The 25,530-nt window shown below is 37.6% G+C and overlaps 1 protein-coding gene across 1 annotated transcript; it reads left to right on the forward strand.

Annotated features, from left to right (window-relative positions):
• Nucleotides 1-1,651: 1,651 nt before the first annotated feature.
• Nucleotides 1,652-24,967, forward strand: LOC102810995 (proto-oncogene c-Rel-like; the record flags this gene model as incomplete). The annotated part of the gene is made up of 5 exons (XM_006878032.1): nt 1,652-1,868; nt 10,461-10,552; nt 23,014-23,154; nt 24,350-24,454; nt 24,755-24,967. Coding segments are annotated over 5 exons (768 nt in total), but the record flags the coding sequence as incomplete, so codon positions are not given.
• Between the last annotated feature and the right edge of the window lie 563 nt (nt 24,968-25,530).

Consider the following 25,530-nt stretch of genomic DNA (forward strand, 5'->3'; position numbering starts at 1 on the left):
TTTAGTGCCATGTACTTGTAAAGCCACCCATTCTTACTCTGAACTACCTTTCTTATATTCCTTGCTTTGTGCTTGCAAATTTGCTAGCTTTCAAACTGAACTTTAGTTCCTCCCCATACTCATATACCCTCCTCCTTCTCTCATGCTAACCTCTCCTCTTCACTCTCGGTCTTCTAGATGTACTTTCTGTATAAAGCTTTATCTGGTTACACGCAGTGTGACTTCATTGTCTACCCATTGTTCAGTTGTTGTTGTTAAGTGCCGTTGAGTTGGTTCTGACTCACAGTGACCCTGTCTGTATAGGGTTTCCAAGGAGCAACTGGTGAGCTTGAACCACCGACCTTGTGATTCAGACCAATTTTGCAGTCCAGTACATTAACCTGCAGCACCACGCCAGGACTCTCATTGTTCAGTGGATACTTGGAATTATGTTTTTGTTGTTGTTGTTAAGTGCTGTTGAGGGGAGACGGTTCCGACTCACAGCACCTCTGTGTAGGATTTTTTAAGGTTGTATGTCTTTGCAGGAGCAAACTGCTCTTTCTCTCATGGAGCAGCAGATGGGCTTGAACTGCTAACCTTGTGGTTCTCAGTCCATTGCTTATAATACAGAGCCACCGCATTCCCTTGGAATATGCTTAATGATTAGCAAATATTTTTATAAAATGAAATGTTACATAGTAAGTAAAATCATCATTTTGATATATCACTTTTCAGTGTTGCTAAAATACGTACTTCCAAAGAATGTTTTTAGTAGAATAGCACATCAAAGATCTGAGCATTCAGTGCCTTGACATGTAAGTGTTTTCTCACATTCTGTGTAAAATTCTCGCATAATTTTGTATTTGTTTTAAAATAAAAAGAAGGAGCATTAGATGATTTGACCTCAAATTGAAATTTGGAGAGAAAATATATGCCAGAAACTAAGAGGTAAATTTTTTCTACTAGTATTCTTTGGAAATTTTCCTTCATTTGCAGTGGACTAGTTAATTGGGCTTTAGGATAAGCTAACCTGTAGCCCTGTAGGATAAGCACTGGACTGCTAACCACAACACAAGTGTGGTGGTTCAAACCTACCAGTCACTCCTTGGAAATCCTATACAGGGTGGCTATGAGTCGACTCCACAATTAACAGCAACAACAAAGACATTATGTACTCTGTGTGTGTGTGTGTAAGGGCTTCAAAAAGTTTCTGGAAAAAACTAAAGGTATTGAAATTTTTGAAATTCAAAGTTTTTTAAAAATATGACAGTGGATTTTTACGTGAACTTTTTTGAGACACACTCCCACACTCACCCCCATCCCCAAATGCAGTACTCATGTGGCGCTGTTGGTTAATGCGCAGTCTGCAAAGCCGTTCGAACTGCAAGGTCAGCGGTTCAAGCTCATCATCTGCTCCCTGGAAACCCTATACAGGGTCTCAGTGGGTCAGAGCTAACACAACAGCGCTTCCCAACAACATATACATACAGTGACACCTGTGAGTGCTAGAACTCAACAGGACCTCCTTGTTTATCCAGGTTTTGAGAGTTTTCCACCTTTGACAAGGTTCAGTCCTACCACATATGTCTCACTCATTTTAATGGACAATACTCAAGTTTTAGTGTATGTACCTGCAAAGACACCAATTGTTACACTGAACTACCTTGTACAGGTTCCAGCTTTCACAGGTCTTACTGGATATATTTATGGCTTACATATTTTATTTTTCCTTTTTTTCAGATTATGAACTATTATGGAAAAGGAAAAGTGAGAATTACATTAATAACAAAGAATGACCCCTATAAACCTCATCCTCATGATCTAGTTGGAAAAGACTGCAGAGATGGCTACTATGAAGCAGAATTTGGACAAGAACGCAGACCTCTGTTGTAAGTACACAGTTACGGACATCTTCAGGAACAGAGAAGCAGACATTCTCTGACCATCTGTTACTTTTTAGCAGAATAAACCAATTTCTTGTCCTGTTTCTGTTTACTCTGTACCTTTTTATTTGCTTATGTTTTCATTAGGACTATCCTTTCATTCTTCATGAGCAGATATAGTTTATAATAGTACCAGGAGGCTTTTTATTGCTGATAAAGGTAAACATAAACTTATATTTTATACTGTGATTTCCTTTCTTAGTTTCAATAATTTATGAAAGGTTTTCTTTTCCAAAATTTTACCTTGTCTTTTCATTTATAGTTAATATAAAATTTGCTACACATGAGGAAAATCAACTGGAAAACTATTATTTGTTATTTATTAAGGGGCAGGTTATAAAATTAGCATGAACAAGTCACTGATTCTAAGTTTTTTTTTTTTTCAATGTTACATTAAATTTTAGTCAAATTATAAATTAATAAAATCTTTCTGGTAGACATTTTAGCAGTTACATTGCAAAAGTCCATAAACTATCCGACTCTTGAGGTAGCAATTTTACTTCTATGTATTCGTCCTTAGGAATGAAATAATTCCGCAAGTTCAGATATTTAGCTAAAATGATGTTCATTGCAGCTCTTTTTGTAATGGCAAAACAGTCTTTTTTTTTGTCGTTATAATAAAAAATAATTAACAAAGGAAGATTTGTTAAATAAACCTGTGTATTCATGTGTTTACTGCTATTTAAGGAACAGGAACATAGTGGCTCTGTAGGATAAATACTGGACTGTGACCCACAGGTTCGGTGGTTCAAGCCACCACCTGCTTCTCGGGAGAAAGATGAGGCTTTCTGCTCCTGCAAGACTTACAAGGTCACACCCTATACAAGGTCACTATTAGTTGGAACCAACTAGACGGCACTTAATGATTGATTACTATATAGCCTTAAAAATAGCATTGCAGATCAGCGTCCATTGATATAGAAAGATAATTCAGTGTATGTAAGTAAGATGAAAATATAGAGTCCTGGTATGGTGCTGTAGGATAGGCACTGGACTGGATAGGCACTGGACTACTCACCACAAGGTCATTGATTCATATCTACCAGCTGCTCCTCAGGAAAAACCCTGTAGAGGGTCACTTATCTTATTTTTGTTTGTATATATAGTTGTAACTATATATGTTAGTATATACACTTAGATATTAAGAGTTATCTTTAGCTGTGTAAGATTATGAGGGTTTTTTTTATGTTTTTCTTTTCAGTTGTGTTTAAGTTACAGTTCACTTGTGTGATGTACATGTATAGCTTTGGGAGAAATAGTAAAACTGATTACAAGAGAAAAAAGTAAGAATACAATACCAAATATCTAGTATCTTAGTTATCTATTGTTGATAAGTGCCGTGAGTCAGTTTGGGCTCATAGGAACCCTATATAGGGTTTCTGAGGAGCAGCTGGTGGGTTTGAACTGCTGACCTTGCAGCTAGTAGTCTAGTGCTTATCTTATAGCACCACACCAGGATTCCATCTTAGTTATCTAATACTGCTATAATAGAAATACCACAAGTGTTTAACAAACGGATTGATTTTCTCACAGAAGGCTAGAAGTCTAAAATGAGGATATGGGCTCTAGGGGAAGGCTCTCTTCTCTGGGGAAGGTCTTTGTGTTTTTACAACTTGTATTCCTTGGTTTCTGGGCAATCTTCGTGTGTTACGGCATCTATTTTCCTTAATTTTTGCTTACTCTTTTTATGTTTCAGAAGATAGACCCTGGTGGCACTATAGGATAAACACTGAACTGCTGAGCACAGGGTCAGCAGTTCCAACCCACCAGCCAGTCCAAAGGGAGAAAGATGAAGCTTTCTGCTCCTGTAAAGATGTACAGCCTCAGAAATACAGGGTTGCCCTGAGTGTAATCAACTTGATGGCAGTGAGAGAGAAAGAGAAAGACACACCTTACAATGCCTTGTTTACATAACAAAAGCAGCCCTGTCTCAACTGGGATTATAGCCACATGCATAACCCATTGCTATGGAGTTGATGCCTGCTTTATGGTGGCTGTGTCCCCTGGAGTCATTTCTGATTCACAGTGACCCTGTACAGGGTTTCCGAGGCTGTAAATCTTTATGGGAGCAGAAAGCCTCATCTTTCTCCCGCGGGACAGCTGGTAGTTTCAAACTGCTGACCTTGTGGTTCGCAGCCCGATTTGTAACCACTGTGCTACCAGAGCACTTTGATGCCTGCTTATAGCAACCCTGTATTGATGGAATAGAACTGCCCCATAGAGTTTCAAGGCTGTTAAACCTTCCAGAGGCCAATTGCTGCTTCTTTCTCTTGCAGATCAACTGGTTGGAACCACAAATATAGGAGTTAGGATTTCCAACATATATTTTGGGAGGGGCAGAATTCAAATTTATAGTATCTAGCAATACACACCTGGCAAAAAAATAAGCACTTTTTTTCCTGTTTGTATTATTTGATTTCCCAACAGCATTTTGGAGTCCTCATGTGACACTATAGGAAAAGCGCTAAACTGCAACATCAGTGGTTCAATCTCACCAGCTTCTCCTCAGAAATCCTCTGCAGGGTCACTGAGTCGAAACTGACCTGACAACACTAAAGGATACCAGCAGCAGCAGTAGCATGGTTATTGACCAGTTCTTTCTTGAGATATTCTCATTCCTAGATTTCTATGAGACCACACTCTCCTGTTTCACGTTATACATTTCTGGCTGCTTTCTTTTCCTCCTCAGTCTTAGTTGTTGTTGTTAAGTGCAGTCAAGTAGATTCCGACCTAGAGTAACCCTGTATAGTGTTTCCAAGAAGCAGCTGGTGAGCTTGAACCACCAACATTGCAGTTCAAACGACTTTGCAGTCTGACACATTAGCCCCTAGCACCACACCAGGACTCCCAGCCTCAGTTACAGGCAGTTAAATTTTGGACCACTTCAGTTATTGTCATAGTTATCTCCCCTACCCCCCAAACCAGGATTCTGGTAAGAATCTCACATTATATTTATTGTCATGCCTGCTGAGTCTCCTTTAATATACACAGTTCCCTAGCTTCTTTGAGACTTTCTTGACATCAGCGTATTTGAAGAGTCTTGGGCTAGTTGTCTTAAAGATGGTCTCTCAGTATAGATTAGTGTGAATCGTTGCTCATGTTAATCATTTTGGGTAAGAAATCTACAGAGGTGATGCTGTATCCTTCTCAGAGTATTCCTTTAGGAGACGTAATGCCAGTTTTTTTTCTTTTCTTGGTTATAGCAAGTTGGATCGCTTGGCAAGATTTCTCCAATGCCAAGATTTCTTTTTCCTTTTGAAATGAAGTAATCTGTGGAACACTTTTGAGACAGTGAATATTATATTCTCCAAATATTTTTTGGCTTCCATTGGTAATTACTATCCAAGTCTGTCATGCATAGTGATTATAAAATGATGATTTTTCTTTAAATTCTGCTATTCCGTCTATATTTATTTATTGGAATTCTTCTGTAAAAAGTAATGTTCCCATCTTCTCCATTAAAAAAAAATTATTTTTAAGCACTGTGGACCTATAGATTATTTAAAAAATATTATTCAATCTATAATAGTCCCTTAGCAGGCACTGTTTTGTAGCGTTTTCTAATTGTAAACTTGACCAGTGCAAGCCCCTTCATGTTGTGTTCTGTGCAGTTTTGTTCTCATCATTTCTTTGAGCTCTTCCTTATTTTTTCTCCTCCAACCCCATTTTGTTTCAAGGAGCCCAAGTTCCTTTCAGTGAAGAATAGTATTTAGTTTAATTGCCTTCTTGACATAGTCTCTTAGATATCTCAAAAGCATCTCAAATAAAATATGTGCTAAACCATAATCTTACCTCTACATTACCTGTTTCTCCTGAAAAGTTTATCTTTTTCCAGTGCTCCTTATGTTGTTGTTAGGTGCCATCCAGTGGTTCTGACTCCTAGCAGCCCAGTGCACATTAAAACAAAACCCTGCCTGGTCCTGCACCAGCCTCACAATTGTTATGTTTGAGCCCTTTGTTGCTGCCACTGTGTCAGTCCATCTTGTTAGGGGTTGTCCTCTTGTTACTGACTCACCACTTTTCCAAGCATGATGTCCTTCTCCAGGGACTGGTCTTATCTTACTGGTTGCTATAAAAGCCCCAAATTAAAGTATTATCCTTGACACCCTTTACATAAGTATACAAATACTGGATCTACTATCAGGTACCTCTTAAATAAGTTTTGTGTCAAACTACATCTCTTGGTGAACTCTGCTACTCCCCTACTATCCATAGTCTGAATCTGGGCTACTGGGATAGCCTCCTCACTGGTTTTCTTGCAGCTTCTTGGTATTGCTCCTCTCTAATCTGTCTTCCATGTCAGCCAAAGTGATTGTTTCTAATAAAAAGTGTCACTCCTCCCCCCTCTGTTTAACACATTTTAATGGTCTTGTATGCTGTGGAATACACAATGTCCTTATGTGGCCTGCAAGACCATCACTGCTTTCCAGTGTAACATACTCCCTTTGATGACTGCACTGAAGTCACACAGGCTTGCCTTTTGTTTCCTAAGCTCATGGTGTTCTTTTCCAGGGACCTTTGCATGATCTATTCCTTCTGCCTGGAAGTTGCTTTTCTCGCCTCTTTACTTGTTGTTACTAAGTATCGTCAAGTCAGTTCCCATACATAGCGACCTCTAGAGGGCTTCCTAGGTATGGCTGGTGGGTTTGAACCACTGACCTTTCGGTTAGCAGTCCAGTGCTTATCTTACTGCGCCACACCAGGGCTTCCTACAGGAAGCCAGTTTTCGCTTCCTGAATTGATCAATTCTCTTATTATATGTTCCCATAACATCATGTTGCGTCTTTGTGTGTGTGATTGTTTAATAACTACTTCTCACTAGAGTAGAGGTCAGCAGACTTTTTTTTGTAAAAAACCAGATAGTAAATAGTTTAGGTTTTATAGGCCATGCAGCCTCTGTTATATATATCCTCAACTCTGCTACAGTAGCACAAAGTATCTAGACTGTGCATATGTAAATATGTGTGATGGTGTACTAATAAAACTCCATTTACAAAAAATCAGATGGCAGGCTGGGTTTGGTCCATGGGTTATAGTTTGCCAACTTGGCACTGTAGAATCAGCACTGGACTTCAAACCACAAGGTTGACAGTTCGAACTCGCCAGCTGCTTCTTGGAAGCCCTTTACAGGGTCACTGTGAGTCAGAATTGACCCAACAACAATAACAATATAGTAGACTTGTAGCTTAGTGGACTATGAGCTGGGCTGCTAACTGCAAGGCCAGCAGTTCAAATTGACCAGTTGCTCTGTAGGAGAAAGATGAGGCTTTCTGCTTCTGTAAATATTTAGAACTTTGGAAATTCTAGAGTCGTTGTAAGTCGGAACTGACTCGACGGTATGCAGCCACCATAGTGGACTGTGGAGTCTTTGTGTATGGTGCTGTACAATAAGTACTGACTGTTAACCTCAAGGTTCTGCTCCTCAGAAGAGCTATAAGGCTGTCTCTTCCTATAACAAATTACACTCTCAGAAACCCCATGTAGAGTCACTATGAGTCAGAATCAACTCACTGGCAGTGGGTGTGGTTTTGGTTACAGTAGACTAGACTCTATGAACTGAGGGAATGTATATTCTCAGTGCTTTCTGGTACATAGTAGAAATCTCAAAACTTACTGAGGGATTGTAAATTAACAATCAGTGACTACACAGTTGATTCTTTGGGTGCTGCAGACATTATAATGCTTTTTTGAACTTTTGCTTCTTGAAAGCAATTGTTTTTTTTTAACAAATTACTTAATCCCAACGAGTCTTGAATTTCAGAAATCCCCACTACTTCAAATATTATGTGAATAGCAGTCTAGTGTATTAACTCAGATAATAAAAAAATCAGATCGTACTTAAATATGTTGAAATGAAGAATTCCTTAAAACCTTTTTGTCAGAAAAAGAAAAAACCAAGCTTAAGAATCTTTCAAAAGAAGTGGAATACTTTTGAGGAAGAGAGGTGTAACTTTAGGATTTCAAGTAAGCATTGAAAATTCAGACATAGTTTTTTAGTTATTGGAGAGGCAGAGGAAGGAAATCTCAGAGATATTTTAGATGCTAGCAAAATCAGAAGTGTGATGAGTGAAGAGCATGAGCCTAAGGCTTAGCAAGACCAGGGAGAGGGGCACAGAAGCAGCTGTCTGTTGCTAGTTATTTTATAAAGTTGAAACAAACAATAATGCTATTAGAATTGAGTTTTGCTTCCTTATTCACACCCACCCAACTGTAATGATGTCATGGTTTTTCCATGTGGGAACTAACTAGTATGACTAGCAGTGGCAGGGACGTCCCCCATTATGATCTGTACTACACATATGCAAATCAGTCATATTTGTATCTGTTGAGAAGTTTTCCATAAAAGACATCTGAAATGTCTGTTACACTTTATTGCTAGTATTAAATCTCTCTGTAATGTTTTAAAAAACACACTTCAAACTTATAATGAATGATTACAACTTCATGTAGTAATGGCACAAACCATATTACATTCCACTGCTGCTCGCAGTAAAATCAGGGGTCAAAACCAAATGTGTGTGGGCTCGGCAGGCAACTTGAATGAGTGAGTAGGTCAGGCGCAAGAGCCCTGTTGGCAGAGTGGGTTCCGTGTTGGGCTGCTCACAGAAGTTCAAGTCTATCAGGCACTCTGTGGGAGAAAGGTGAGGCTTTCTGCTCCTATAAAGGTTTACAGCCTATGCAGCGTCGCTGTGACTTGGAACCGACTTTGTAGCGCCCAGCCACCATCACTACCAGGTGAGGTGTAAGTGACCAGCAGGGCCTGTAGCAAACTGAAGAGCCCTGTGTGATGAAGTACCAGGTGCTCAGCTCCGGCCTGTTGTTTGCCAACTAGTCTTGCCAGACATATCAAATGTTCAAGAGGAGCCAGAAATCCAGATGTTTATACGTAATTAGCTGATTTTGAAACGTTGGCAGCATGTTGTTGAATAGTCCTACTGACACTATGGTGGTGATGATGATGGTTAAGTACCGTGGAGTCGCTTCTGACTCATAGTGACCCTGTATAGGGTTTCCGAGGCTGTAAATCTTTATGGGAGCAGAAAGCCTCATCTTTCTCCCTTGGAATGGCTGCTAGTTTCGATTTGCTAACCTTGAGGGTAGCAGCCCGACTCGTAACCACTACGCTACCAAAGCTCCTTACTGACATTATATTGTTAAGTGCCATTGAATCAGTTCCGACCCATAGCAACCCTGTATAGGGTTTCTGAGGAGCAGCTGGTGATTTTAAACTGTCAACCTTGCAGTTCAAACAGCTTTGCAGTGTGGCGCGTTAACCCACAGTACCACACCAGGACTCCTAGTGACACTATGGTGGTGCTGGTGGTGGTTATGTGCTGTGGAGTCAGTTCCAACTCATAGCGACCCTATCCAGGTTTTCTGAAGCTGTAAATCTTTATGGGAGCAAAAAGCCTCATCTTTCTCCCGCGGAACAGCTGGTAGTTTCGAACTGCTGACCCTGAGGTTAGCAACCTAATTTGTAACCACTGCGCTACCAGAGCTCCTTTATTGACACTATTGTTGTAGTTGTTGTTAAGTGCCGTCGAGTCAATTCCAACCCATAGTGACACTGTATAGTGTTTCCGAGGAGCAGCTGGTGAGCTTGAACCACCAACTTCTCAGTTCAAACGGCTTTGCAGTATGGCGCGTTAACCCATAGCACCACACCAATATTAAAAAGGCTATAATTTTTACAGGAGCAAATCACCAGGTCTTTTCTCCCACATAGCTGCTGGGTGGGTTTGAACCCTGACATTTTTGTTAGCAGCCAAGCTTGAATATTGTACCAACAGAACTTTATTCACATTTTAAAAACCTATCACTGCCATTGAATCGATTCTGACTCATAGTGACTCGATAGGACAAAATAGAACTTGTTCCATAGGATACGGAGGCTGTAAATCTTTACAGAAGCCGACTGCCTCGTTTTTTTTCTCCAAGTGTGATTGATGGGTTGGAGCTACCAATGCTTAACACACTATGCCACCAGGACTCCTTTTAAGCATATTGTTGTTGTATTATTGTTTATTTCTACTGATAGCAATCCTCTATAGGGTTTTCCAGGAGTGGCTGATGGGTTTGAACTGCTGACCTTGAAGTTAGCAGCCCAGTGTTATCCTACAGCGCCACACCAGGACTTCAAAAATAATATAGTATATATTATTTTCCTTTTAGCAGTTCTCATAGAAATATTAACTCCATTTTTTACCTTTGTATTTTATCATGTTAATTTCCATGGATTCAGTTCTGACTCATAGTGACCCTGTATAGGGTTTTTAAGGCTGTAAATCTTTATAGGAGAAGAAAACTGCATCTCCCATGGAGCAGCTTGTAGGATCGAACCACCAACTTTGTGATTAGCAATCCAGTGCGTATCCTATAGCACTTGGAAATACATTTTATGCTTTAATGTTGCTGTCTACCACTATGGTAACTTTTCCATGTTGAATGTATGTTTGTTTTCTGCAAGTTGAATCTTATCTGTGGGCCATTGTATTTAACTGTAGTTCAGCTTTAAAAGTTTTATTTTCTCCCTTCTAGTTTTCAAAATTTGGGTATTCGATGTGTAAAGAAAAAAGAAGTAAAAGAAGCTATTATTTCACGAATAAGGGCAGGAATCAATCCTTTCAATGGTAAGTATGTTTAATATGTTGTTATGTTGTTGTTAATGTTAAGTACCATCGTGTTGGTTCCTACTTATAGCAACCCTGTATAGGGTTTCCAAAGAGCAGTTGATGAGTTTGAAGAACTGACCTTGTGGTTAGCAGTCCAGTACTTATCCTGTAGCACCATACCAGGACTACATTTCTATTATTTGGATAAGGAGCCCTGCCTAGTAGCATAGTGGATTACACACTGAGCTGCTAAACCATAAGGTCAATGGTTTCATGGGAGAAAGATGTGGCTTTGTGCTCCCATAAATATGTACAGCCTCAGAAACCCTCTGGAGCACAGTTCTGCTGTCACATGAGTTCTGCTACCACATGCAGTTCTCAGATTCATGGCAACTCATTTGTTTTTTATTATTATTATTATTTGTTTGACTTTACACACTGTGTAAGTGACAGCTATGTATATAAATTATGTGTTCATATTTTGATATGTTGACTTCTGTCTGTATCTGAGGAATGAAATGTACTTGAAAAATTTCACAGTTGTCGAAAACACATTATTTCTTATGCAGAAAAAGTTTTCTGGTATCAGTGGAGAGTGTCCTTGATTTCTATAAGAGAACCCTCCCCAAAGTGCACTGTTTGTCTTTGAATATGTCTTTGTGCCATTTCAGGAGACATATACACTCTGTTTTCTTAATGTTGAATTTGTTGTTGTTATTAAGTGCCATCGAGTCGGTTCCAACCCATAGTGACCCTATGTAGGGTTTCTGAGGAGCAACTGGTAAGCTTGAACCACCAACCTTACAGTTCAAATGGTTTTGCAGTCTGATGCACATTAACCTATAGCACTATACCAGGTGTTGAATGGGTTCTGTGATTGTAAGGTCTTTGAGTGCATTCATTCAAAGGCATATTCAACATGAAACTTAAATTAGGTTCAGTGTGGTAGAAGCCACACAGTAATAGATGCCACACAAAATATTTTTGTAGTGTATTTGTGCATGGAAAGATAGTTACTTTTTAGCAAATTTGGGCGGTGGTAATAGCATATGATTTAGGAAGCATTTTTATACTTAAAGCACTGTTATACATAAAGCGCTGCTTGACACTCTATGTTGTTAGAATAGACAAATGAATACTGAGCTAGGTGCTGGCATCCTACACTTCCAAAGTCTGTATTCTCAAGTCTTCTGCAACTGTTGTGTGCAGAAGTTGAATAACTAACATTCTCAAAAATTGATTTTCTTTGTCGTGTTTAAGACCTGCTTATATTGTTGGTCTGTGTTTTCCTGGATGTATAAAAATATTAGCGATAGGATGATAATTTAAGGAATGTATTTGAAGACAACGACTTGTGTTTTTGTGAGCCTTAGGCCTGCATCTCTTCTGTCTAGGCTTTATGTTTCACACAGCTTAGTACAATGATGAAAACAAGCATTCAGGCTTACTCTCAGAGGAGAATGCTAGTAAACTTGATGCACTATATTTTTCTAGGATTTTCTTTGTATGAGTATAGTCTTATACATGCCTTTTAAAACATTTAAGTGGAATTCTACTATATTTCCTATTCTGCCACTTCATTTTTCTGCTTAAGCATCTCTTCATTTTAGTACCTATAAATGTTTTATTCTTTTAACAAAATAGTCTGTTGTTTGGGTAAACCATATTTGTTTACCATTACCTATTAACAAGCATGTTGGTTGTTTTTATTTTAAAAGCTCCATTGAATGTACATGCTCAGCTCTTGTGTTATTATTTTCTTATAATAAAATTTTAGAAGTAGAAAATGTGTAGGTTCAGTAGCTCTTTTAAAATTCTGATTCATTGCCAAATTAAAAGTACAAACTCAAAGAGGCCCTCTAGATCAGCAGGCAGTATAAAACGAGATCATACTGTGTAAGACGAGGAGATCATAAATAATAGTTACCATGTCATAAGCACTTCTATGCCAGGGAGCACATCTGAAGTGCCTTATATACACTATTAATCACTATGAGAACACTACTTTACAAAAGAGACGCTGAAGTTCAGGTTATGTAACTTTTCCAAGTCATGCAGTAAATATATGTAACAGAACTGGAATTCAAACCTAAGTCCCCTGACTTCAGAGGTAAAGACATTGAAAAGAAGAAGCTGATGGGCCATTTATATGAGGGCTTTTTTTGTTTTGTTTTGAGGGTGTTTTTCTTTTTTCAATCCAGAACCAGGCCTTTCTTGGCCCTTTCAGACCAAACCACTTAATCCTTCCATTTTCTCAAAGTACTTCTTGTACTTGCTCGTAATTTAGTTTCCTATCATTTTGTTTTAATGTTTTTCTCCTTCACTAAATATTGAGACCATGAGAGCAGAGATTGTCTTGTATGCCTCTCTGATGCAGAGGCCACTGTCAGGCACATGGAAAAGGCTCAATTAAACTTTGTTGAAAGACTAGGTGAATGAATGCATGTCTTGTTTGCACTTGATTGTAAAAGAAATACTAAAGTTGTTTTCCTTACCTGAAATGCACTGAAAGTTTAGGTTCTCATAAGCCCAAGGTTGTGTGCCGTGGAGTCGGTTCCGACTCATAGTGACCCTACACAGGGTTTCCAAGGCTGTAAATCTTTACGGGAGCACACCGCCTCATCTTTGTCCCACGGAGCGGCTGGTAGTTTCGAACTGCTGACCTTGCAGCTCGCAGCCCGATTCGTAACTGCTACGCTACCAGAGTATCTTCCTAATGATGTCATTCACTCAGCACGTTACCAGGAAAAGATTTATAACAACTATTGGGTCATTTAATTATTCACATACTGTCTTCTGAGATGAATTCATGCTCATAATGAACAGTGTCTGTGATAGAATCTTGTTTACATTTCACTTTGATATGCAAACATTGTGTTGTGGTTTTTTTTTTTTAATGTTTTATGAATTATGTGATAGTTTACATGGGAGAGAACATTAGCTTTACATTCATCCTAGCGTATATTGTTTCATTGCCATGGTTACTATCCCCTCCATGCATCATCAACCAACCAAAGGGTATACCCTGCAAGCCTGCCCCCTGGTTATCAGCACACAGTCCCACTCCCTCTCTAGGTCTAGAGTCTCCAGCCTTTCCCTCTCTCCACGTCATCGTCTCTCCCTCCATCTGTGGTGTCATTACTTCTCTGGGTAGGGTTCTGCACTCTGCTATTCTCCCTTTATGGTCCCAGGGACCTCCGTTCCTGGATTGCAAAGTCAATCACTTGCCTCCTTTTGCTACAAAACGTCTACCTTTACATTTCCAACCCTCACAGTCAGTCCTGATAACAGTTATTCACTATTGTACCATAGGAGTCCTATCGCCATCTCCTTTCATCAGCACCACCCAGACAGATTGGATACTACTCAGTGGAGATTCTACCTTCCTCTGTGCCCTCTGGATCTAGGCCAAGCATTGTGTTTTATATTGAATGAAAACAAACCAAACCATTGCCCTCAGGTAGATTTCGCATTTATAGCAACCCTATAGACCAGAGTTGAACTGCCCCATAGGGTTTCCAAAGATGTCTACTTTAGGGAAGCAGATCACCACATCTATCTCTCACAGAGTGGATGGTGGTTTGAACCACCAGTATTTCAGTTAGCAGTCAAGCACTTCACTACTGCATGACCAGGGCTGTTAATTAAATCTCTGTCTTCACAATGAAGTGCCTTGAGGGTGAGGAATTTCTTACCTGTGCATAATAGGTTTCCCAGCTTAACTATGCATTCATTTCTCCAATCAGTCTTACCTTTTTTAATCCTTATAGTACTGGATTGTTCTAGGAGCTTGGGATAAATTAGTGAACAAAACAGATGGATATCTCTGTCTTTGAAGAGTTTACATTCTAGTGGAGACCAACAATTAACACACCTAATAATAGAGTCCTGGTGTGGTGCTGTAGAATAAGCACTGGACTGCTAACCACAAGGTCAGTGGATCAAACCTACCAGCCACTCCTCAGAAACCCTATGCAGGATATAAGTCAAAACTAACTTGTATGACACTTAACAACAACAATAAGACATCAATATAGTGTATAGTGTATTAAACAGTGAAGAGTGTTAAGGGGGAAAATAGCAGTGGGAGGGGAAGGGGACCTGTAGTTGGAGGGCAGCATATGAATTTAAATAGTATCTTTAGATCCTGTGTTCTGATGCAGTTTTTGTAATAGAAATAATGGTTATCCTGTGTGCTTTATTGTTTTCTTAGAATATAGACTTAAACCTAAAGTGTGCATTTTTAATACTAAACAAAACAAATCTATCCCCTCAAAAAATCCTCAAGACACTAAAAAAATGATTAAAACTCATATTTGTCTTTCTTTTGGGGTAGTTTTATGTTCTTTTCAGGATATATGAGCATAAATTCTACCATATATATAGAAATTTGTCAGAACTAAACTTTTTGAAAATGTCAGGAGGAAATTCAGCTGGTTATGATTAATGAGAGATTGGCTGGCTTTTTGTGTTGTATTTTTCTGATGTATAGAAGCAGTGAAATTGGAGATGCTTAGCAGAATGCAACTGGTGAATTCTGAATCTGTGGACCGTTCCCACACCTACTCCTCACTCATCCACTATCTCACTTGACAATTCATATTTAGGAGAGTAGTAAAGTCTGTCTATATTGAGCATTAACAAGGAGCCAAGTCTAGAGGAGAAGGAGGAGAGGGTGAGCTTTGTGAGAGAGCTCAGGTGGAGGAGTGAGTGCAGGCAGGGCAGCTTTTAGGAGGTGGGTAGGAGAGAGTAGGGAGCTCAGAAGTCTCTCTTTCCAAAGCACCCTCTCCACCACTTCCACAGGTTTGTCCTGGCCCAGGCCTGTCTGTGGGGCAGAAAGGTGGAAAGGAAGGCCTGGAGCACACCAGGTGATAGTGGGCCCCTGCTGCTCTAGAAGTGGTGCTGCCACACCACATCCATCCCAAGGCATGCCGGAGGTGCTCTGTGGATAATGTCATCGCATAGCCCCAACTCTCACTTACGCTGACTTTGGTATGACAACCTGGTCTTTGGAACCTAACCACATCAATAAGTGAGGAGTGTGTGTATCTCATTGTGAGTCTTCTGAAGATCAACTAGCATGTGAAAATTCAAGGAATTGTTAACATTATTCTTACCTGGCCTGGGATTACTTAGTACACTACATCATCTAGGTGTAGGAAGGTTCTCATTGTCTTTCCTGCCCTTAGTTCTTTTAAACAGAAACCATCTCTTGCAAATGAGCATATACAGCAGTCTCATAGTCTCATACTTGAGACTTTATGTTTGTCCAAATTGTCTAATACATGCCAGCGTCTAAATTGACTGAGGAATGTAATTAAGGGCTCCAATATCAAATTTTAACAGTATGCATTTAGCAAGAGTAGCGGTGGCGGATGATTTCATTAAGGATTCTTAACTAAAAAAGTAGGGAAGAATTTCATTATTACTTTCTAGCTATGTATTTAAACAATGACACGTTTGAAATTCTAATACCATACTCTGATTAAATTTCCTAGATATTAAACACTACATTAAATTCTGTGTAATAAACTTTGTTTTGACAATGAATTTATAATTCTGTTTTATTAGGTATTTTACTGTCTTTCCTTACACAGAGGATATTGATTTGTTATGAGAACACAGTGTGGCTTAGAGTTAATCTGGGGAATTATGTTACTTGTTAGTTGAAAGGGAAGGAATATAAACAAGTAGTTTCTAACAGATATCTCATCTCTGAAGTCTGGTTTAATACAAGAAATGAAGATAGTCTTTTCTTATAGTAACTTGAGCTTAAGAAACAAGGGGAAAATGGCTCTTGTGGATTTTATTACTCTTTGTTTACTGCTGTCAGATTCGTGTTTTAAGCCTTCTTATTACTCTAGTCAGAATTTGAGCCCTTCTTTTATGCTTTTAGTATCCCTTGGCGCTGCAGGATAATGCGCTGGACTGCAAGGTCGTTTTGAGCCACAAGGTTAGCAGTTCAAACTCACCAGCTGCTTCTTGGAAACCCTATACAGGGTCGCTGTGAGTTGGAACTGACTTGACGGCACTTAAGGAAACAACAGCAAACATATTCCCATTATAACCATTTTCATGTTTTATTACATGCTTTTAGTTTATGTATCTGTTTCTCCTCCAGACACTAATTTCACCAAAGGCAGACACTATCTTTTCATATCTGTATCTAGAACTTAATGTAGTGTCTTGCACATAAGAAATGCTCAATAAGTAATGTTGAAAGAATGAGAAATTAATGGCAGACTGCTAGTACCGTTTTCTTATTGCCTGGAACACAGGCAGTTAAATGTTAACTTTGACTATTATTTTTACACTATAAATTTAGGCTAATATATACTTTTTAAGTAACCAATTAAATTGTAATTTATCTTTACAGGTTCCCTTAAATGAGACATAGCTCTTAAAATGTGAATTTTAATACACTGTGTATTTTGTCTTCTTATTTCAGTAATATTTGGTAGCATTAGAATTTTAGAATCGTTCAAATGTCACACTGCTAGAACTACAAGTAGACATTACAATTAATTTCTTAAATCTACTCCCTACTAGTAAAAGAAATACAGCATGATAATATCTTTTTGATAAAAAAACGAAATTCTTTCTACATGCACACTCTGCTGTGCTTTTCGGACTAAGAGGTGGTATGCTTTTCTAAAGATAGATTTAAAAATTTAGCATAAATACAGAAGGCGAATAAATGTTACCTTGTATTCTTTTGATCAAGTATAAGTGAAATTATAAACTAGTTTATAAAAGAAATGTAGGAGAAATTGATTGGTCTCATGCTTCTTTTTGCTAGATTTTGCATGTGTTCAAATATTTCATTTTGTTTTTAGAATGACATGTAAGACATGATCTCTTAAAGAGTATCTACAAATGGCTCACAGCAAGCATTATTCTAAACGAGGACAGCATTAGAAGCATTCACTTTAAGTTAGGGATAAGTAAAAGATGTTCACTTTCCTTAACCACCTCTACTCACAGTGGGAGAGACCCTTGCCAGTGCAGTAAGGCAAAAAAGAAATCAGAGGCATAAGGATCAGAAATGGCAAGATTAAAACTGTCATCTGAAAGGGGTAGGATTGTTTACAGAGAAAACCTAAGAAGAGCTACAGAGAGATTACTAGGATGAGTGGATATAAAATTAATATATAAAAATCAATTGCATTTCTACATATCATCAGACAATAGCTAGAAAATATACAGAAAATACCAGAAGTAAAAAGTACATAGGAACAAATCTAAGAAACAATAATCAAAATTTCTTTAGGGGAAAATTATAAAATTTTATTGAGCTAGTAAAAAAAACAACAACTCACTGCTGTGAATTCAACTCATAGCAACCCTATGTAGGGTTTGTTGTTGTTGTTGTTAAAGTGCCTATAAGCCAATTCCGACTCATAAGGAGACTAAATCTTTATGGGAGCAGAAAGCCTCATCGTTTCCCACAGAGCAGCTGGCAGATTTGAGCTACTCACCTTGCGGTTAGCAGCCCCGTCCTTATCCTACAGCACCACACCAGGGTGAGACACCAAATTAAATGGAGAGGTATGTCGTATTCATGGATAGGGAGAATTTAATATTGTAAAGACATTAATCCCAAATTACTACAGATTAATTATAATTCAAAATAAAATTCCAACAAGATTTTTTATTAAATATGATGAGATGATTCTGAGTAAAGTCGGAAGGAGCAATGAGGAGTAACCGATACTATCAGATATTAGAATTTGTTATGGAGAGGTAGTAGTTAAAGCAGAGTAATACTGAGGCAGAGAGAGACAAATGGACCAGTGTCACAGAATTGAAAGACCAGAAACAAACCTAAGAACCTATGGAATTTTGGTATATGACAAAATGGTATGTCAGATAAAAAGAAAAGAGGAAATGCTGATAAATGAAACTGGAAAAAAATGGTTACTTAATGAAAGATTCCCTACCTCATACCATATATTTTTACCTTACACTGAAGATAGATTAAAGACCTTAATATAAAGCAACACTTTAGAAATTCCTGCTAGAAAATACTGGTAATTATCCTTACTGCTTGAGGTGTAAAGACAGGACACCAAGTTTTTTGTTAAGTGATTGTTTAATTGATGATAACTAATTTCAGTTTTGGAGTCCTGGTGTGGTGCTATAGGATAAACGCTGGACTGCTAACCACAAAGTCAGCAATTCAAATCCACCAGTTGGTCCTCAGTAATTCTAGACAGGGTCTCTAGGAGTCGGAACCGACTCAACAGCACTTAACAGCAAGAACATGTTATTTTTGGTTCCTTTTTTATACAAGTTTCAAATTCTGTACTAAACTATCAGTGTTGTCTTTTAACTTCTTAAATATTCAAAGTACTTCAAAAAATTGAAAATAGAAAACAGTTATCTTTGTTTTCCAATTTTCTGCAAGCTCTCTAGTGTTAAGTAGTTATTTTAAATTGTGTCTGAAAACTTAATTATTTGAAGCCTTTGTTTTTTTGTGTGTGTGTCTACTGTCTGTTTTATTTCCCTTCCTATCAGTTTATATTACTTTATTTTGTCTCATCATACATCTGGTTATTAAAATAGAACACCAGACATTGTGTATGAAAAATTGCACAGATATGTTACAGTTCAGGTGTCATCTGCCTGCAGAAGATTTTTTTGTGGCAGGTGGCTAGGCTTACTAGCAATCCCACTTCACCTACATTCATGAGTGATGGAAGTTGTTTGAAGCTGGACTTTGTCCCTATGAGCGTTTGTATATTTCTAGTTAACCTTACTTCCAGAGTTTTCTGGTCCTACCCAAAGCATGGGCATTTATCTATCACATCCCCCATACTTGGCAGACCCTGAACGTCTTTTTTCTCTGTAGTCTCTTGAAAGTTCATTATAAATTTTAATGTTCTTTAACCACCTGATCCAAAATTTGGCAGGATAGATCCAAGATAAAATTGGCCTCTTACTCTGAACTTACTTCCCTGAGTTTCTTTTTCAAGATCCTGGCTCTGCAATTTTTCATGACCTTCTCAGTGCTCTAATGTCTTTGGATAAATTTGTTTTATATTTCATACCTCATTTTTAGTTCAGTAGCTTATAAAAATGTCTAAATGTTTGATTAGTCAACAGGCCTTTCTCTAATTCTTGACTCACTCACTAATTGAAGAAATATTTCATAACCATCAGTTGTATGTAAGCCACTGTGTTCCAAGCTTTGCAGAGAAAGAGATACAACACTACCCAATAGGGTAGAAGAGGCATATATAAATGTTTATCTGTAAGGACACAAAGAAGGACAGGTCAAGTGCCATACTAATTTAGGGATAGGAGATAATCCTTCCATCTCAGAGACTCAGATTCTAAAGGAAGCTTCAGAGCTGAGCCTTGAACGGTAAATACAAGCAGCCTTAGTAAACCCTGGATCCTGCCTTGGGTTAGAACAGGTAGCAGTCCTGGCTCCTGCCCTCAGTGGTTTCTAACTGTGCTGTCCAGAAATTCAAGCACTTCTGATGTATTCCCACACATTGAAATAATTCAAAGTAAAATCTCATAAAAAGTGATTTTTGGAGAAGCAAGTAGAATTTCTCTTGTTTGATGGAAAGATCAGGTCACTAAATGTTTTAGAACTTTGGTGTATTAACAAGTTTGTTCGTTTTGGGTTTTTTTTAATGTACTATTTTTAAAGATTTTAAATGAGTTTTTGTTTAGGAATAGTTTACAGACAATGAGTTGTACCCAAAAGTGTACTTCCATGTAATCAACTTCACAATCTAGATAGGGCATTACCATCACCTTCCTATTTAATTTTCTCCCCATATCTGGCCCCAGCCAACCCCTAATCTGTTTTCTGTTACCACTAATCTGTTGTTAGAAGTAGATTAAATTTTTTTCTAGACTTGGTTGTAAATGGAAGCATTTCGTTTTGCATCTTGCTTCTTTTGGTCAGCATGTTTTGAGCTCTATAATTGTTCTGATGTGTGTGTATCTGTGTTGTTGTTGTTAAGTGCCGCTGAGTCCGTTCCGACCCATAGCAACCCTGTATAGGGTTTCTGAGGAGTGGCTAGAGAGCTTGAACTGCTAACCTTGCAGTTCAAACTGACTTTGCAGTCCAGTGCATTAACCCACAGTGCCACCTGAGGATGTCCTTTTATTGCTGAGTATGATAAGCTAACTGCAACGTTAGTTGTTCAAACCCACTAGCCGCTCCTCGAAAACCCTATACAGGGTTGCTATGAGTCAGAACTGATGCAACAGCACTTAACAACAATTATTCCATTGTATGACTGTTGTGTTGTTAAGTGCCGTTAAGTCGGTTCCTACTCATAGCGACCCTGTATAGGATTTCCGAGGCTTTTTTCTTGAATCTTTGTGGAAACAGAACACCTTATCCTTCTCCCATGGAGTGGCCAGTGGGACTCTGTCACAGTTTGTTCACTCATACAAGTTTGATTTTGTTTGTTTTAAGTTTTTATTGTGAATTGAGTGATAGTTTACATGGGAGAGCATTAGTTTTACACTCATCATTTCATTGTAATGATTACAATCCCCTCCGTGCATCATCATTCAACAGTATTTGCTTCTGTTCCCTCTGTGTTTGGTTTTTTTGTTTGTTTGTTTGTTTGGTTGGTTTTTTTTGGGGGGTGGGAGGTGTGCACACAAAAACACTCAGGAATATATAATCATGTAAACAACCTCCTGGTGGCCAACATACAACCTTTCTCTTCCCATGAGTCTAGCTAGAGTCCTTAGCTGCGCCATCTTCTCCATATCCTCATCTCTGCCTCCATCTCTGGTTTTGCTGCTTCTCTGGATAGGGTCCCACCTTCCGCTCATGCTCTTCTCCCTTGATGGTCCTAGGGTCCTTCATACATGTGTGCTTTTAAACTTATTGTTAGGAGCATCCAGTTACTTTTATTCTGCCATTTGGTTAATCATCTTTATAATTGAGAGACATTAATATTTTGAATTTTAACTGTGTAATACTGTAAAAATGGATTTTGAAAAGTCACTGGGGGGTACAAATAGTGAATTAGGCTGCTAAACAAAAGGTTAGAGGTTTGAATCTACCCAGAGGCACCTTGAAAGAAAGGCCTGTGTTCTACTTCTAAAAACTCAGCCATGGTGGTGGCGGGGGAACACATTGATTTTTGAAGAGGTAGGCCTCTCATTGCCTACATATTGTGCCAGTAGAGTATGCTGTTATGATGTCAGTGTTGGTATTTTAATACTGTGACCCTTTAGTTGGACAAGTGTGTTCTTGTAGACTCTTCCAGATGCTGGACTTAAGACTGCAGATACTGGTATAATCTTAAATGTTAAGATAACTACAGAGATTATGAAAATATTTTAAATAAAAACAGCCCTAAATATATTTATTTTTATTTAGTTGTTGCCCGTGAGAGTAAAATTTTAACTAGTATTTCAAGTTTAGTATTTCATGTTTTAATGTTTTTGTATAATGAAAATTTTATGTAACAATATATTTCATGTTTTAAAAAATATGACTTACTGTTATTATTCACTGTCATTGAGTTGATTGCGACTCATAGCAATCCTGTATAAAGTTTCCGAGGTTGTATATTTGTACTGGAGCAAAAGCCTCATCTTTCTCATGCAGAGTGGCGGCTAGTGAGTTTGAATTTACGGTTAATAGTTCAGTGCTTATCCTACAACATCACCAGGTCTCCTTGACTTACTGCTATAGTTTATGATAATATTTTTTTAAAAAGGCAGTAATTCAGTTTCCTTTGGAACTGGGTTTAACAAGCTGTCACTATATCATACTCTGTCATAAAGAATGAGTTTTTATATTTCCTCAGAACTGCAAAATTTTCCTGCTATAGGGATTTTTTTGTTAAATACTTCATTTGTATATAAAATTTCTTATGGAAACTACCTAACTTACATCATCTAGCATTTTTTTGGTCTTTCAACCTTAAAATGCTGATCTAAATTTTAGCAGCGGTTCCTGTGTATGTCATTTTTATGTAATATAAAATTATCTATTAGAGTTCAGTTTTTAAGAATTAAGTTTGAATCTCCACTTCTTTGCTAGAAAACTTGAAGAAGTAATTTAATCTCCTTAAAAATCAGTTCGTCATCTGTAAAATGTAGATGATAATAGTTGTTGTATAGATTTAGGGGATACTTACATATAGCTGTGAGTGCAGTGATTAGGAGAAATGCTTATTTGTATTAATGAACTAACCTCTGTTGTGTGCAGTCTGCATCCATTTTCTAATAATCTGATTTGCTGTTAATGTCACTTTGGGATTCTGCTGTAGAGCCCAGATGACTGGCACAGGTGCTTTCTGAATATGACCATCACTTAATGAATACTGTTCAGTCCATTTGATGACAGTGATAAATGGCATTCTGTAGATTTTGTACTAATTTATTTTGTTGATTAAGATTTGCATGTTCCTCAAAATTACAATGGGCAGGAAAGAGGATCTATCAGGGGTTTTACTTCTACATTTATAATTGTTTTCAACATTATTCAGTCCCTGAACAACAGTTGCTTGACATTGAAGATTGTGACCTCAATGTGGTGAGACTGTGTTTCCAAGTTTTCCTCCCGGATGAACATGGTAATTTGACAACTGTTCTTACTCCTGTTGTCTCAAACCCAATTTATGACAACCGTAAGTACTTTCTTGTATTTGTAGCCTTCCTATGTGATTTTTGTAGTTTAATGTTTTAAAATTATTTTGGTAATTTAAAACAGAACATGTTTACTGTAGGAAAAATTCAAATATATAATAAAAAAATCTAAAATTTTATTCTCCAAAGCTAATCACTGTTCACAAGTGCATATTTCATCAGTTTCTTTATTCTGTATGTATATAAATACATCTCTGTTATCACCAATATTTACACAATATATTTTCAGCAGCTTTTGAAGAAATCATTATTGACCTTTTTAGAAACATTTTTTCCTTTTACCAATCTACTTTTCTTTCCCTTTAAGTCACATTGTTTTAGTAGTCATGTATTTCATTGTATATTATATATATTAGGTTATTGTATAAATACTTCTCTAGAGTAAAGTCTAGAATTGGAAATGTTACCAAATGCTATATTGCAAGATCAAAGGATATATAACTGGTTGTAGTTTTTGGTGTTTTTAAATATTATTGTGGTAAAATATACATTACACAAAATTTGCCATTGTAACTCTTTTTAAGTATGTGTATTTCAGTGATGTTAATTATACTTAGTGTTATACAGTTGTCAGCACTATGACTGTGCCTGATTTACATGTAGGACAATGAGCCTGAGGCAATAGAAGTAGGTCAGAGTATCCTCATCTTAGAGAGCTTTGAATGCCAGAGAGAGATATTAGATTTATTGGCCAGATAATGCCAGTGGGTTGGACATTGAATCAATTGTGATTCATATCGGCCCTGTAACCTCTTTCACTCTCCACACAGAATGACAGGTGGTTTTCAACCACTGACCTTTCATTTAGCAGTCCAACACCTAACCCACAGCGCCACCAGGGATCCTTGACCAAATGATAAAACCAAAAAACCTATGCCCCTTCTGATATGGCCAAGATTTATGATTAAACTGATGACAGTATGTAATATGGATTGGAAGAATTTTAATCTAGAAGCAGCGAGATTTAACTAGAGGGCATGTCATTACCAAGAAATAAAGTCACAAGGCTCAAAACCAGGGATGTAGTTTGAATGGAAAGGGACAGATGTGAATAGTTAATGTAGTTAGTGTTCTTAAAGTTATCTGTACACTACAATTTTTAATCTATTCTGTAAAACAAATTTTTAAATTCTCTTTAAAAAAAAGTATTTTTTAAAAAAATTCCTTTACACGTAGGTGCACCTAATACTGCAGAATTAAGGATTTGTCGTGTAAACAAGAATTGTGGAAGTGTCAGAGGAGGAGATGAAATATTTTTACTCTGTGACAAAGTTCAGAAAGGTATTTATTTTTTGTTTCATTGAATTCAAAATATATTTTAGATTGGTTGAGTGGGTGGGTAGGTGGGTACTATCCAGTCGGTTCCCACTTACAGTGTCCCTGTATAGGATTTCCGAGGCTGTAAATCTTTACAGGAACAGAAAACCTCATTTTTCTCCCATGGAGAAGCTTGTAGGTTCAAACTCTTAGCCCAACTTGTAACCCATTATGCTACCAGGGCTCCTTTATCTTTAGATTAGCAGGTGCATTTTACTTTGTTTTCCCATTGTTGTTATTTCTTTGGTTTATTATTCACTGTAGATGACATAGAAGTTCGTTTTGTGTTAAACGATTGGGAAGCAAAAGGTATCTTTTCTCAAGCTGATGTACACCGTCAAGTGGCCATTGTTTTCAAGACTCCCCCATATTGCAAAGTGATAACGGAACCAGTAACAGTGAAAATGCAGCTGCGGAGACCTTCTGACCAGGAAGTCAGTGAATCTATGGATTTTAGATATCTGCCTGATGAAAAAGGTATGACTTTTGGGTGGTAAAGTTTTATATACCTTTTAGAAGTAGGTCATCCTGATAACTTTTTCTTGTCAGACACATTTCAACACAGTTGTAAATATCCATACTTTCTCTTTTCCTGTAAATTTTCAGGTGGTTTTTAGCTGGTTGGTATTTATGCCCTTTGCATATCTTTCTTAGAAAGAGGTTCAGTTAATCTAGAATAATTTTAAGGTATCTAAAATGTTTATCAAAATTTCTGTTTTATTTTTGAGGGTCTGTTTTGGCCTGCATTGTGCCCTTTTTATCAGGAAACTTGCTACATGTAGAGTGGTTTCTATTTTGTTCTTTTTATCTGATCTTACAGTATTAGCTGATGTTACTGACTTAGGTGTTATAACAGTGAATACTTTAACTGTTTTTTCACTAAGAGAAAAGTATCCTTTACTAACTTTTTTTTTTTTTTAATTTATTGTGGATTGAGTGAAAGTTTGTTTACAGGGCACATCATCAGTTTCACATTCAACAATTCATATAACTTGTTTCATTACATTGATTATAATCCCCTCCATATACCATCAGTTAAC

This window comes from Chrysochloris asiatica, unplaced genomic scaffold (assembly GCF_000296735.1).
Source record: "Chrysochloris asiatica unplaced genomic scaffold, ChrAsi1.0 scaffold01264, whole genome shotgun sequence".
In the NCBI taxonomy this organism is placed as follows: Eukaryota; Metazoa; Chordata; class Mammalia; order Afrosoricida; family Chrysochloridae; genus Chrysochloris; species Chrysochloris asiatica.